This window comes from Nerophis ophidion, linkage group LG03 (assembly GCF_033978795.1).
Source record: "Nerophis ophidion isolate RoL-2023_Sa linkage group LG03, RoL_Noph_v1.0, whole genome shotgun sequence".
Lineage (NCBI taxonomy): Eukaryota > Metazoa > Chordata > Actinopteri > Syngnathiformes > Syngnathidae > Nerophis > Nerophis ophidion.
Genome location: NC_084613.1, coordinates 88,192,447 through 88,209,076, shown reverse-complemented (window position 1 = coordinate 88,209,076; position 16,630 = coordinate 88,192,447). Strand labels below are relative to the sequence as shown.

General features: G+C 40.6%; 1 protein-coding gene across 1 annotated transcript in view; it reads right to left on the bottom strand.

The window, feature by feature from the left end:
• stxbp5b (syntaxin binding protein 5b (tomosyn)) overlaps positions 1-16,630 on the bottom strand; it is a 100,517-nt gene that overhangs the window by 3,631 nt on the left and 80,256 nt on the right. Inside the window, 11 exon segments of the mRNA XM_061896302.1 lie at positions 4,347-4,419; positions 6,697-6,917; positions 6,993-7,104; positions 8,606-8,771; positions 8,832-9,189; positions 9,259-9,501; positions 11,640-11,798; positions 11,884-11,934; positions 15,249-15,296; positions 15,372-15,428; positions 15,515-15,577. Coding sequence (XP_061752286.1) covers positions 4,378-4,419; positions 6,697-6,917; positions 6,993-7,104; positions 8,606-8,771; positions 8,832-9,189; positions 9,259-9,501; positions 11,640-11,798; positions 11,884-11,934; positions 15,249-15,296; positions 15,372-15,428; positions 15,515-15,577 — 1,520 coding nt within the window. The 3' untranslated portion in view covers positions 4,347-4,377.

Below are 16,630 nucleotides of genomic sequence, written 5' to 3'. Positions count from 1 at the left end.
TCAAAAATGTGTTTTCTCAGTTCCCAAACCTGCACTGAGTGTTGTTAAAAGGAAAGGCCATGTAACACACTGGTAAAAATGCCCCTTTTTTGCAATGTGTTGCTGCCATTAAATTCGAAGTTCATGATTATTTGCAAACATTGTGGACATGAAATATCTTGTCTTTGCAGTCTATTTAACTGAATATAAGTTGAAAAAGATTTGTTTTTATTTAGTATTTACACAACGTGACAACTTCCCTGGTTTTGGGGTTTGTGTACACGTATATTTATACACACACATACTTTAATACGCACATACTTATATTGATAGGCAACTAGGTAGAGTGATACCAACATGCCAACAGTGTATTGATACGCAAATAGCAAGACTGCCTTTTGCACTTCATGACAAATGATTTGAGCAGATCTTCTTTTTATGGACTTAAGCACAAAAAACAAGAGAGGAAAAAAAAAAAAAAAGTTCTGAAACCAAAATCACACCTGAATGCATGCTGGCAAACACTAGTGATGGGCAGATCACAATGTCGACACCACTGATACCAAAGTTTGAGTGTCAAGGTAGAATATTGATATTATGTGTGTACCTTGCTGTGTTGATACTATTTTAAAGCATCTACAGCACAGCTAACTCAACATAATGAAAGTGATACTGAAATATTGATACCGAGGCTTCAATACTGGTGTTGATAATCATGTTAGAATATTGATATTTTCTGTCTGTTTAGTTAAGTGGATAATAAATATGACTGTAAAGCATCTACAGAGCAGTCAAGTCAACACAACACAGTGATACCCAATGACTGACATCTCGGATATCAGAAGGTTTCAATACTGGTGTCGATAATCATGTGACTTTATCAAAGGAGTTGCATGTTAGAGAGAACTTCATTGTCGTGGAATATACTTTTAGAACTTCATGACATCGCATATAAATTGTACGGTTGTAAACATGACATAAAAAAAAGAAAAAAAAAAGAGTGTAGTTGATTTGGCGAAAAATCTGAAACAATGGCGATATTGGTGTGATGGCTGATACCGGCCGCTCTTTATGCATTTCCACTAAATGCTGCCAAAGTATTCACACCCCCCAAAAAATTGGATTCGGATCCGAAAGGGGATTCTTATTCATCCCAATTCTAAATCCATTCATCCATTTTCTACCGCTTGTCCCTTTCGGGGTGGCGGGGGGTGCTGGAGCCCATCTCAGCTGCATTCGGGCGGAAGATGAGGTACACCCTGGACAAGTCGCCACCTCATGACAGGGCCAACACAGACAACATTCACACACTAAGGCCAAATCCATCCATCTTCTTCTGCTTATCCGAGGTCAGGTCACGGGGGCAGCAGCCTAAGCAGGGAAGCCCAGACTTCCCTCTTCCCAGCCACTTTGTCCAGGTCTTCCCGGGGGATCCCGAGGCGTTCCCAAGCCAGCCGGGAGACATAGTCTTCCCAACGTGTTGGACGTGCACTAAACACCTCCCTAGGGAGGCGTTCAGGTGGCATCCTGACCAGATGCCTAAATCCCATCATCTGGCTCCTCTCCATGTGGAGGAGCAGCTGGTTTGCTTTGAGCTTCTCACCTTATCTCTAAGGGAGAGCCCCGCCACCCGGGGGAAGAAACTCATTCAGGCCGCTTGTCCTTTCGGTCATGACCCAAAGCTCATAGGTGAGGATGGGAACTTAGATGGACCGGTAAATTGAGAGCTTTGCCTTCCGGCTCAGCTCCTTCTTCACCGCAACGGATCGGTACAACGTCCGCATTATTGAAGACGCCGCACCGATCCGCCTGTCGATCTCACCATCCACTCTTCCCTCACTCGTGAGCAAGACTTCTAGGTACTTGGACTCCTCCACTATCCATTCATAAGTTTCTAAAATCGATTAAAAATAAAAACATTTTTAATCGGAATTTGTTAAAATACATTTTTTAGGCCATTTCCATGCAACCAGAAGGAGCTTTTTTTTAAAACTTTTAACCTGTGTTGAAAAATGTTCATTATAATTATACCAAATAATTAGGGGTGTAACGGTACACAAACATTTCGGTTCGGTACGTACCTCGGTCCACAAGTCACGGTTCGGTTTATTTTCGGTACATTAAGAAATATAAATTTTTGGGTTATTTTTTTTACCAAATTTGCAAAATCTTCCACCAAAAATATTTTTTTTAATGGAATATTTGAAGTGAAGTAATGGGAAACTTGGATAGGTCAATAAATCATAATTGATTTTGATTCAATATTATGTTTTGAGCAATGACAGTTCGAAAGAAAGAAAAACAGCTTTGTTTTATGAGTCAACGTTGCAACTTTTTCTAAATTACATTTAGCCTTTAAGCTTAATTTCACTTTTGTTTATGTTTTTGTTTATTTTAATAGTATTTTTAGAATGTGTCGTGGGCCTTTAAAACATTAGCTGAGGGCCACAAATGGCCTCCGAGGCACACTTTGACACCCCTGCTATAGATAATAAAAAGAATGTGATAAACCAAGGGTTATAAATCAGAGCCCGGCGACACGTTTATCATAACTCATCACCAATGTTGCTGCGTGGAGCACTTTTTGTTTTGTTTTTAACCCTTTCTTAACCCTGAACGTACATTGAAAATACACACAACCCTAACTTAAAATGCTGGAAATTTGAGGCATTTAAGAAACTCCACCCGGACAGCCCCACAAAAGAGGACATATCCGGTGAAAAGAGGAGGTGTGGTCAGTCTATCCTAGCCCGGTCGCTGCTTGCATGCTGTGTGTTGGGCCTTGGTGTTCATTGTTTACACCAGTGGTTCTCAACCTTTTTTCAGTGACGTACCCCCTGTGAATATTTTTTTAATTCAAGTACCTCCTAATCAGAGCAAAGCATTTTTGGTTGAAAAAAAGAGATAAAGAAGTAAAATACAGCACTATGTCATCACTTTCAGATTTATTAAATTGTATAACAGTGCAAAATATTGCTCATTTGTAGTGGTCTTTCTTCAACTATTTGGAAAAAAGACATAAAAATAAACAAGTGATTCAATGATAAATAAAGATTTCTAATCATCAACTTAAAGTGCCCTCTTTGGGGATTGTAATAGAGATCCATCTGGATTCATCAACTTACTTCGAAACATTTCTTCTCAAAAAAGGAAATATTTAACATCAATATTTATGGAACATGTCCACAAAAAAATCTAGCTGTCAACACTGAATATTGCATTGTTGTATTTTTTTCACACTTTATGAACCTACATCCATATTTTTTTAAATTGCTGCTATTTTTAGAATATTTCAAAAAAATGTCACGCACTCCTTGGCATACCTTCAAGTACCCCCAGGGGTACACGTACCCCCATTTGAGAACCACTGGTCTACACAACGTGTGGTACGCTACTTAATATGTCCGTGTGGAAACTTGTTCGGTACACCTCCGAACCGAACCCCCGTACCGAAACGGTTCAATACAAATGCGCATTCTGTTACACTCCAACCAATAATACATGGCCAGAATAGATTGGAATCGAGAGTTGATTCTGAACTGAATCGTCACCCTAGGGATCGGAATGGGATCGTTAGCAACTAGAAAAAAAAGTGTGGTATCGCCCATCACTAGCATTGATACAGGTTAGCTTGTGTGCATCAGTGTTTTGAGAAATATTCTTCACAATGGCTGACAACTGGAGTGTTTTTTTTCCTTCCTTCATGTTTTTTTTTTTTTTGGCAGGAGGAAAAAAAAAAAAAAAAAGGCAATAAGAATGCTAACCCAGATATACAATAATCAAATGGTGTCTCTATAAAGGTCTGCAAACGCAGTCCGAATACCTTCAGGGTGTTTCCAGTGTCTGCAATGTAAACTCATCCTCAGCAGGGGGCGCTAAACATCTGTGTGTGTGTGCAACAAGCTTGGAATAAATACCTACAAGTCAGTAATGCCCGGATGAATAATGTCCTTCATAGAGGAGCATGATTGAACTATCAGCCCTTATTTCAGGTAGGAGGTCCATCAGCTCCTGCGTCGTAATCCCAAAATGTTCTTTAAGTGCTTCGATAGAGACACCAAAAAGTAATGGACTTCATCCATCACTTGTTTAGACAGGAAGGGCGAGGGGGGGGGGGGGGGGGGGGGGGGGGGGGGTCTTACAATGTGGACCATCAGACTTGACTCCTGGTTGGCGGACAAAGCAATGTTTGAAAAAAGACGAGCTCCCCGAGGTGACGTTTTTATGCTGGGAACAAAACAAAACAAACAAAAAAAAATCCCGGGGAGAGAAGTAGGGACGAAAGTATCTGCGCCACCTCCTGGATCATACTGGAGTGTGTGTGTGTGTGTGTGTGTGTGTGTGTGTGTGTGTGTGTGTGTGTTTACAGAGTCCACAGTGCTGCACCACATGCCGCCATCAGAGCTGGTACCACTTCTTGTCTTTGTACTTCACCATCATCTGAGGGGAACAACAAAAACAAAGTCAGGAGTAAAAATATTACATTGTTGACGCTTCTTTGGCTTAATCCTAATCCGATGGTAAGTTAAATAAAAAGAATACAATGACTTATATTTAATTGCACAGACTGCAAAGACAAGATATTTAAAGTTCACACTGAGAAACTTTTGTTATTTTTTCCAAATGTTAGCTCATTTGGAATTTGATGGCTGCAACATGTGTCAAAAAAGCCGACACAAGTGGCAAAAAAGACTGAGAAAGTTCAGGGATGCTCATCAAACACTTATTTGGAACATCCCACAGGTATGCAGGCTAATTGGGAACAGGTGGGTGCCATGATTGGCTATAAAAGCAGCTTCCGTGGAATGCTCAGTCGTTCACAAACAAGGACGGGGCGAGGGTCACCACTTTGTCAACAAATGCCTGAGCAAATTGTTTAAGAATAACATTTCTCAAGCAGCTATTGCAAGGAATTTAGGGATTTCGCCATCTACGCTCCGTAATATCATCAAAAGGTTCAGAGAATGTGGAGAAATCACTGCACGTAAGCAGCAATGCCCGTGACCTTGGATCCCTCAGGCTGTACTGCATTAAAAAGCGACGTCAGTGTTTAAAGGATATCACCACATGGGCTCAGGAACACTTCAGAAAACCACACTCAGTAAGTACAGTTAGTCGCTACATCTGTAAGTGCAAGTTAAAACTCTTATTATGCAAAGCGAAAGCCATTTATAGATTGCTAAATAAATAGATAGATAGATAGATAGATAGTATTTTACTGATTCTTTCAGGAAAATAATTTTTTTTTTTTATAATTTATAATTATATTTTAAAAAATTCATCAACAACACCCAGAAACAACGCCGGCTTCGCTGGATCCGAGCTCATCTAAGATGGAATGATGCAAAGTGGAAAAGTGTTCTGTGGTCTGAAAAGTCCACATTTCAAATTGTTTTTTGGAAACTGTGGACGTCGAGGAAAATAACCATCCGGACTGTTCTGGGCGCAAAGTGTAAAAGGCAGCATGTGTGATGGTATGGGGGTGTATTAGTGCCCAGCTCATGGGTAACTTACACATCTGTGAAGGCACCATTAATGCTGAAAGGGACATACGGGTTTTAGCGCGACATATGTTGTCATCCAAGCAACGTTATCGTAGACGCCCCTGCTTATTTCAGCAAGACAATGCCAAGCCACGTGTTACAACAGCGTGGCTTCGTAGTAAAAGAGTGCGGGTACTAGACTGGCCTGCCTGTAGTCCAGACCTGTCTCCCATTGAAAATATGAAGGCTAAAATATGAGGCAGGAGACTGTTGAACAACTTAAACTGTACATCAAGCAAGAATGGGAAAGAATTGCAGTTCAAAAATGTGTCTCCTCAGTTCCCAAACCTTTACTAAGTGTTGTTCAAAGGAAAGGCCATGTAACACACTGGTAAAAATGCTCCTGTGACAACTTTTTTGCAACGTGTTGCTGCCATTAAATTCTAAGTTCATGACTACTGTATTTTTCGGACTATAAGTCGCAGTTTTTACTCAGGAGCGACTTATGTGTGAAATTATTAACACATTACTGTAAAATATCAAATAATATTATTTATCTCATTCACGTAAGAGACTAGACGTATAAGATTTGATGGGATTTATGGATTAGGAGTGAGAGATAGTTTGGTAAAGGTATAGCATGTTCTATATGTTATAGTTATTTGAATGACTCTTACCATAATATGTTAGGTTAACATAGCAGTTGGTTATTTATGCCTCATATAACCTACACTTATTCAGCCTCTTCTTCACTATTCTTTATTTACTTTAAATTGCCTTTTAAATGTCTTGCTGTTGGCTTTTATCAAATACATTTCCCCCAAATATGCGATTTATACTCCAGTGCGATTTATATATGTTTTTTTCCTTCTTTATTATGCATTTTTGGCGGACGCGACTTATACTCCGGAGCGACTTATACTCTGAAAAATACGGTATTTCAAAAATAAATGAAGTTTCTCAGTGTGAACATGAAATATCTTGTCTTTGCAGTCTATTCAGTGGAATATAAATTAAAAATCATTGTATTCTCTTTTTTTTAATCATTTACACAAGGTGACAACTTCACTGCTTTTGTATTAGTAAAAATCATGATGTCATATCTCCAAATTAAAGACCAAGGTGAGGACTTTGTAGGTCTGTAAATATGTAGTGAGCAGTGACGTGATGTTTGAAAACAACATTTTTTAGAACCGATACAAAACCTGCACTTGAGAGTCAAAGAGGTGCCTACATCGTGAGCGTGTTTGGAGAAGGAGTCTGCGCTGGACATCATGGCCGCCGTCCTCTCCTCTAACTCCCCCAGTTTCTGACCTCGCTCGTCCAGAGCTATCCGGGCTCGGGCCAGGTCCCCGACGACGCCAGACGCCGCCCCCTTCATGCCCTCCATGCCGCCCGGGCCGGGGATGTGCTGGGCCAGGCTGCGGGACGCCTTCCCGGCGGTGGTTTCGCCGACTGTCACGGGGAACGCGTACAAATCGTCGACAACGAGGTTTCTGGCGCCGACTGGGTCTGTTTTGAAATACTCACAGAGGTCCTCCCGGTCCAGAGACTGAGCTCCTCCACCAAAGAGGCCTTTGAAGAAACCTCTGTTGGGGGCTTCAGGTGTTTCCACAGGTGTGAACAACTCACTCAGCATCTCCTGGATGACAAAAGACAGGTTGGTCCATCAAAGGGCAATAACAGTGTTTTATATGGGTCGTTATCATCGTTTTCATGCCCTATGGCAGGGGTCGGCAACCCAAAATGTTGAAAGAGCCCACAAATACAAATTAAAGCTGCAAGCAGGGATGGACGGGACCGACTTGTGCTGGTGTTTCCTGCCTTTACCCATTCAACATATCTTTACCTGCACATGACCTACCTTCTCTGTATCCTGGAGTCACACTGGTGCCTCCTTCTTTCACCCATTCAACATATCTTTACCTGCACATTACCTACCTTCCCTGCATCCTGGGGTCACACTGGTGCTTCCTTCTTTCACCCATACACGCTGGTGCTTCCTGCCATCACCCAGACAACACATCTTTACCTGCACATTACCTACCTTCTCTGTATCCTGGAGTCACACTGGTGCCTCCTTCTTTCACCCAGTCAACATATCTTTACCTGCACAGTACCTACCTTCTCTGTATCCTGGAGTCACACTGGTGCCTCCTTCTTTCACCCAGTCAACATATCTTTACCTGCACGGTACCTACCTTCTCTGCAGTGTGTGGTCACGCTGGTGCTTCCTGCTTTTAAGCGGCCATCTTGAGACGGCAGCAGCGCAGCGGTTCTTTGAAGGCTCGTAAAATCAAAACCGGAGCAGTTAGAAAAACTCTTTGCGCAAATTTTAATCAGAAGGGTTCAATCTCTTTCCTGTGCGAGTTTGAAGCCGACACGACAAACGCGCTCAGAGGAGATAATGTTTGAAAAAAGGTGACGGGTTTTTACAAAACTTGTTTTGAAGGGGTAATTGACAACTTCCTGTTGATTTTTGCTGAAGGATGTCAATTAAGGAAATGTAGGTCTAAGTGAGACCTACATAGAGGTCTGTACGACCCCCCCCCCCCCAGGGAATCATTTATGGTGATTTAACCCCCAATTCCAACCCTTGATGCTGAGTGCCAAGCAGGGAGGCAATGGGTCCCATTTTTTTATAGTCTTTGGTATGACTCGGCCGGGGTTTGAACTCACAATCTACCCATCTCAGGGCGGACACTCTAACCACTAGACCACTGAGTAGGTTGAACGGGTTTGTGCTGAAAACAAAGTTTCGTTGTACTTCTACAATGACAATAAACAGCTATCTAATGTACTGTGTCAAATACATTGACATTGAATTGATTAACGTGGACCTCGACTTAAAGAAGTTGAAAAACTTATTGGGGTGTTGCCAATTAGTGGTCAATTGTACGGAATATGTACTGTACTGTGCAATCTACTAATAAAAGTTTCAATCAATCATTTGGAAAGTTGGCATAAATGTTGCAAAAAGCCCCTTTAACAAATACAAAACTACTGAAAAGTGGTATTGATCACCAGGTACCAGTAATCGGGACCGTATGGATTCAAATGTGTATGGTCCTGGTCCCTAATAATACAGTATTTAGGAAGCAAAAGTGGACATTTGAAGATGAGGGTCAAAAAGATGTTGGTACCTGCAGGTTGTCGCAGGTGTCCAGGCTGTAGGTGATCCTCTGGACCTCCGTGGGGGAGGTGAGGTAGAGGGCTTGGCCCAGATTGGAGAAGCAGAAGGTCCTGGCAATCCGCATGTCGGTCAGCGACAGGTAGTTAACGTCCAAGAGAGGCCGCAGACTGGGCAAGCTGCAGAAGTGCGTGTGTTACCGCAGAGGACAGACTTTAAGGGCGTCGTGGGGGAAATACCTGAGCGTCATGATGTGACCGTTGGCGCAGAAGCAGGCGATGCAGTTGGCGCCGGCCATCTGCACCACGTCGGCCCTCAGCACGAAGGAGGACTCGGTGATGTTGTGTTTGTGGACGCGCGTTTGCGAGGGCATGGCCACCACCTTGGCCTGCTTCTCCGAGCACAAGACGGCAAACTGGCAGTCCTGGCCCTCCTGCGACGAGGGCGGGGAGGCCGGCCTCCGCCGCTTGCTCTTCTCCTTCTCCTCGTCCGAGGCGTTGGGGTCGTACCAGGACTCGTAGGGGGTGGGCAGCAGGGCTCCTGTGGCGTCCAGCAGCGCCATGGTCAAGACGGCCCCTTTGAGTTTGGCCACGGTGCCTGCAAGACGAAGAAGTCACGGGTCAGGTGAGCGATGCCGACCCACGCCCGCTCCCACCTCGGACTCACCGCAGGGGGAGACGCCGACGGGCTGCAGGAGCCTCTGGTCCTCCCCGCCGGGGGGCAGGCTGAGGGCCACCATCATGACCGTGCCCTGGGTGGTGCCCACCAGCACGCAGGGGCTGAGCGGGCTGTCTGACTTCCTGGGGAAGGTCTCGCAGAAGCAGAAGGAAGAGACGGCATCTCGGGATTCTCTGTCGATGCTGCTGACGCTGGAACTACGTGAGCGAATGAAGCAGTTGTCCTTGGAGTCTGAACAAAGGGAACACACGTCCTTGTGAGGGATTAAAAGATGATTCCTTCCTACTAACATTGTAAAGAACACAAACAAGGAGGCTAGTGAACAACACAGGAGTCAAAGGAAGATTGGTCATTTGTGTTCATACAGTATCTCACAAAAGTACATATTTATGCTAAATATATATCAGGAGGGTGAAAATGAATGAATCACAATTCTTATTTGTAACGATTCTTAATCGATTCAAAGAAAAAACTCTGTCCTGTTCAGCCTCTCAGACGAATCACATTGTATTTGTAGATGGCCGTATCATCTGTGCAGATGTACTTAACTTATCTTCTGTACAGATGTACTTAACAAAAGAGAAGTGTTGGATACTTCTCCTTGCCTCATTTGTGTGTAACTTTATTAAATGTTTGGGTAGAATTTCATTTAACAAAATCAGCTTTCTTCTAAGTAATAGTTAAACATAGAACTGGCACACTATGTTATTAAAAAGTATGGATTTTGAATCATGAATTAATTCTGAATGGAATTAATGATGTTATTATGCATGTGTGTATATATATACACACAGTATATACAAATATACATACATACATACATATGTATATATATATATACACATATACATAAATACATCCTCACCTATGGTCATGAGCTTTGGGTCATGACCGAAAGGATAAGATCACGGGTACAAGCGGCCGAAATGAGTTTCCTCCGCCGTGTGGCGGGGCTCTCCCTTAGAGATAGGGTGAGAAGCTCTGCCATCCGGGAGGAACTCAAAGTAAAGCCGCTGCTCCTTCACATCGAGAGGAGCCAGATGAGGTGGTTCGGGCATCTGGTCAGGATGCCACCCGAACGCCTCCCTAGGGAGGTGTTTAGGGCACGTCCAACCGGTAGGAGGCCACGGGGAAGACCCAGGACACGTTGGGAAGACTATGTCTCCCGGCTGGCCTGGGAACGCCTCGGGATCCCCCGGGAAGAGCTGGACGAAGTGGCTGGGGAGAGGGAAGTCTGGGTTTCCCTGCTTAGGCTGTTGCCCCCGCGACCTGACCTCGGATAAGCGGAAGATGATGGATGGATGGATACATAAATACATACATATACATACATATATAAATATAAATACACATACATATATATATATATACACATATATAAATACATATATACATACATATATAAACACACATATATATATATATATATATATATATATATACTGTATGTACACACATACATACATCTACACACATATATATATACATATACATATATACATACATATATATAAATATGGTGGGTGTTTTGAAGAAAGTAGAAAATAAAACGTGTTTTCAGTTATTTCACCTCTTTTGTTAAGTACACAATTCCACATGTGTTCATTTATAGTTTTGATGTGATAATCTACAATGTAAATAGCCATGAAAATAAAGAAAACACATTGAATGAGGCGTGTACAAACGTTTGGCCTGTACTCATTGTTTATATATACATATATATATTATATATATATATATATATACATACACACACAAACACTTTATATATTTTTGTCTTGTACCCCTTTTGCCCCCACAATTTCCCCCTTTCTTTGAATATGAGCATCTACATCTACTGTACATTTACAATATGAATCGCTTAAGCGGCTGCACAGAACAGATTTTAAAACATCAAAAAGAACCTGGGACGTCCCACGGGCCAGATTGTGGGCACACGGGCCAAAGTTTGGGGATCCTTGTTGTAAAATATTGTTCCTTCCCTTTTTTGTCAGATACTGTAAGTCACATGAACATTGGGAAGAATGAAGGCAGATTTTTTTATACACGTTCAATGTTTTTTTTTTCCCTTCACGGATGACATTTTAGCACAGAAAAAATCTGAAGCCTTCATATTAAAGTGATCCCAGTTTCCAAAATAAGAGTCCACGTCGTTGAAAGAAGATGCATTAAGGCAACGGCGAGGGAAAAAACCCAAAGCAAGAGACCCTGAAGGAGTCACAGCGGGGTGCAACTTCCAGATGGCCGGAATTAGTGGACACCTTTTCAGAATAAAAGCCCCGTGACATGTGGGAAGAGGGGGGTTAGTGTCTTTTAGCCCACGTCTTTGGTCCCAGGTCCGAGCGCACCGGTGGGCCGGGTCCACTCACTGAAGTCGGTGTCTGAGCTGGTTCTAGGGAAGACCAGCTTGACGCTCTTCCTGCTCATCTTCATGCCGTCGTCGCTGTGATTAACGCGATTCCGACACGGCAGGGAATGGCACTTTGCTCGCAAGTTCGACACAGACGCGCTTTCAACATGTCCCATGGCTTGAATAATAATCATTTAAAAACACAGCAGAAAAAAAGTCAAAAGAACCAAACATGTGAACAATAGTTACCAGCTCAGTCTTACCCGTGTTTGGCTTTTGCTCGTTAGATGAGCTAATTTTCCGTGACATCCTAGCTGCAACAGAAACAAAATGACGCCTCTTACAAAATAAAAGCACACGTGCACGTTTCATTCAGAAGGATCAGGGCACAGCTGGTTTCCAAAAGGTGGTCATAAGAAAGTGTTTGGCAACCACACCTGCGCCACTTTATCAGGTAACATTCCAACATCTACATTCAATGAAATGCAGCATTTTATTTAACACTCCTGGTTTAGAAGATGAAACTAGTCCAAGTACAGTGGAACCCACAGCAATTTCTCTTTTGTTTCTATTCCAAAAGTAAATCAGCGTTTTTTTTTTAAATTTTGTACAAAATCGCAAGCGTAAAAAAAACTGTTTTTGACTATTACTCCGACAACTTACTCTGGACATATTGTACTAAGCAGCCTGGACATACTTGAGGAAGGTGACAAGAGTTGCTGCAAAAACTGGCAGTTACCTAATTTGTATTCAATTCTAAAAAGCTAAAGTATGACTGATGTAGCCATTTTGTACTGAGCAGCCTGGACGGACATACACATATACATAAAAGACCAGAACAAGAGCGCCATAGTCTGGTCATCTCAAAAGCAGACAATGATAATAATAATACAACTTTACTAATTTAATGCATAATAAAAACAATAATATATCTTTTTTAATTAGTACTTATATAATAATTATTGGATTTTTAAAAAATGATTGTATTATTAGCATTAATATCAATACCAAAGAAAGCCACAAAGAATGAAAACAGAATAAAAATAATGTACTATTTTTTTTCATTACAATGATAAAAATAATAGGGGCAAAATAGGATATTAATACAATAATAATAATAATACTGTTTAATGTATTTGTATGATGACTGTTCTAAGGCCTGTATGCAAAATAAATAAATACATTAAAACATTGAGGATCTGGTGTCTAGATTTGGGTACAGTTAAAGAAATCCAGGTGCTTACCTCATTATTATTATTATGTATGTAAATGTAATATTGATGTTACCATATTGTACTGAGCAGCCTGGACAGAGATATACATATGCATAAAAGATCAAAACAAGCATGATAGGGTGTCATAGTCTGGTCATTTTAAAAGCAGACAATAATAATAATAATAATACTTTACTAATTGAAATTAATAATAAAAAAGGTTATATATTTTTTCATTTAATAGTTATATAATAATTATTGGATTTTTTAAAAGTATTTTATTATTAGCATTATTATTACCAAAAACAAAAATAAGAATGAAAACAGAATAAAAAAAACTATTTGTTATTAATTATAATGATTAAAATGAGGAAAAAAGATAATATTAATATAATAATTAAACATTTAAGTATTTGTATGATGACTGAGCAGCCTGAGCTAAGGCCTGCATGCAAACAAAACTAACTTGTACTGAGCAGCCTGGACAGAGATACATGTATCACTGTTGTCGCCATGTTATTATTCATCCATCCATTTTTCTACCGCTTGTCCCTGCCGGGGTGCTGTTTTATTAGTACGTCCGTCTTATTTTCCGGCTGTACCACTATTTAAAGGTTCCGCTGCACTCGGATGGTCAACTTGCACTGTTTTGTTGTCCAAACCCTTCAAAGTCTATCACCAGCCTTTCACAAACACTGCGGACCAAGGCCCCGCCCACTTCCAACACAGCAACACAGCACGTTTGCGTCAACAGATGCAAGAAAAGGAAGAGGAAAAGTCAGATCAGGAAATAGCCAAACGGTTAACGCGGCACTGGAATCAAACAATCAATCAAACACAAACGCACGCACGCACGCACGCACGCACGCACGCGCGCACACGCACACGCACACGCACCCACGCACACACGCACACACGCACACACACGCACACACACACACACACACACACACACACACACACACACACACCGCCTAGGGCTGAGCAATACGGCTGTAAACTGTATCACGATATTAGTGTTTTATATATTTGTGCCGGAAGACACAATGTCCACAGTTTCCAAAAAACAACTTGAAATGTGGACTCATCAGAACACTTTTCCATCTTAGATGAGCTGGGGCCCAATTCATTAACGCGCGTCTACAAACACAACATCAATTCATTAAAGAATTGCAAGTTCAATAATGTTTGTTTTCTGAATAAAATACTTATTTCTGGCTAAAAAGTCCTGCAGATTTCTCGATGTACAAATCTTAATTTAGGGCGTCTAATTAAGTCCAATTAACTAGCGACATAGACAGATCATTTCACTATTTTTTTGTAGTTGTTTTCCTCAGAAGAGTGAGGGTCCTTGTCCATGCAAACAAGTGAAGTGAAGTGAATTATATTTATATAGCACTTTTCTCAAAGTGACTCAAAGCGCTTTACATAGTGATTAAAGGTAACTTTTTAGTAAATTTTTTTTTTGTTTTTTAATTTTATTTTTTATGTGAAGTTATTACAATATGTCTCTATATACATATTTATATATATATTTTTAATACATTTTGACAACCTTGCTTTGCCACTTCGCTTTTTTTCCCATGAAGAAGAAAAAATTCTCATAGTGTTTATCGAACACATTTTTTATCGATTACTTGTCTATCGCGAAATACAAAAGCAGTGAAGTTGTCACGTTGTGTAAATGGTAAATAAAAAGAGAATACAATGATATGCAAATTACTTTCAATTTACCGTATTTCCTTGGATTGCCGCCAGGGCGCTAATTCATTTGAAACCTCTTCTCACTCCTGCGCTTACCAAAAGCATGCAGTAAAAGTAAGCATGCACTAATAATTTTAAAACCTCTTCTCATTGCGGCACTTACCAAAGGCATGCAGTAAAAATTTGAGCGTGATGTAAGCTTGGACCTTAAATCCTACTGAATAGCTCTTAATCTTCTTCCCTTAATGCGATTTTTTAAATTACCGGTATTGAACATCATCCTTAAAGGTGACAATTACACTGCTTTTAGGTTTTGTACATTAATATCGTTTTATTGCCTCGCCCTAACACACGCACGCACACACACACACTGGTGTCTACAGCTGAAGAGAAATCCATGTATTGAAGTCACAATTTACACATCAGATTGTGAGGCTTTAAGCAGATTTTCTATGCTTGTTAGTGCAAAAAAAGAGAGAAATTTTGCCCATTTGTTGGTTTCACAAACTCCAATTGGTTTTGTGCACAGAAAATCTGAGGCCTTCCCCTGAGAAGATGTATGGGACATGCATGTATTCCAAGAACTGTGGTTAATTTGACAAATCAGTGGCCCCAAGAGCACATGATTAGTGAGTCTGATTGCACTCCTCCTGGTTGATGCACAGAGGAAGGTGTTAGATGGAAAGAAGAGTACACGGCTGATACAGTACCAAAGTCATTGGCAACCGTCTTGGAAAAGCGCCTGCTGTTGTACTTGACTGCAAACAGGGTGCAGAGAAGGCGGGGTCACATGACTGCGGCCGTGCACACAGCCCTGCAAACTCATACGCTACCCTTGTCTAGGAACTTGGGCTTGCGCTCGTCCTCCGAATTGCAGGGCGAGGGCGATCCTACAGTGCGTGGCGGACGGGAGGCGTTCAAAGACAAGAGGTGGTGGCCTGCTTAAGGGCGGGCTAGCGGAGGTTGGGGGGCTCACCTGAGGTCGGCGACTTGCAGCGCTCCTCGGGGGCGTTCGAACCGTCGGTGGGGTCGCACAGCGCTGAGGACACAAGCCACAAAATAAAATTATAATCAACTAGGGAGAGGTTTTTTTTTAATCTAATTTATCTACAGCAGGGGTCACCAAGACCAGGTCGCCCGTAAGGACCAGATGAGTCGCCCGCTGGCCTGTTCTAAAAATAGCTCAAATAACTGCCTCTATTTTTTTTAAATTGTATTTATTTACTAGCAAGCTTTGCTCGACATTTTTAATTCTAAGAGAGACAAAACTCAAATAGAATTTGAAAATCCAAGAAAATATTTTAAAGACTTGGTCTTCACTTGTTTAAATAAATTCATAATTTTTTTTACTTTGCTTCTTAAAACTTTCAGAAAGGCTATTTTAGAGAAAAAATACAACCGTAAAATTGATTTTAGGATTTTTAAACACATATACCTTTTTACCTTTGAAATTCCTTCCTCTTCTTTCCTGACAATTTAAATCAATGTTCAAGTAAATACATTTTTTTATTGTAAAGAATAATAAATACATTTTGATTTAATTCTTCATTTTAGCTTCAGTTTTTTTCAACAAAGAATATTTGTGAATCTAGAACATCTTTGGAATCAAATTTAAATCTTATTTCTAAGTCTTTTGAATTTCTTTAAACATTTTTGTTCTGGAAAATCTAGAAGAAATAATGATTTGTCTTTGTTAGAAATATAGCTTGGTCCAATTTGTTATATATTCTAACAAAGTGCAGATTGGATTTTAAGCTAATTAAAACATGTCATTAAAATTTTAAAATTAATCTTCATCAGGAAAAATTACTAATGATGTTCCATAAATTCTTTTTTGAATTTTTTCAAAAAGATTCGAATTAGCTAGTTTTTCTCTTCTTTTTTTGGGTTGAATTTCGAGTCGGAATTGAAGATAAACTATGTTTCAAAATTTAATTTTCATTTTTTTCCTGTTTTCTCCTCATTTAAACCGTTCAATTAAGTGTTTTTTCCATCATTTATTCTCTACAAAGAGCTTTCCGTGAAAGGAAAAAAAATGTACGACGGAATGACGGACATAAATATCATTTTTTTATATATATATATATAGATT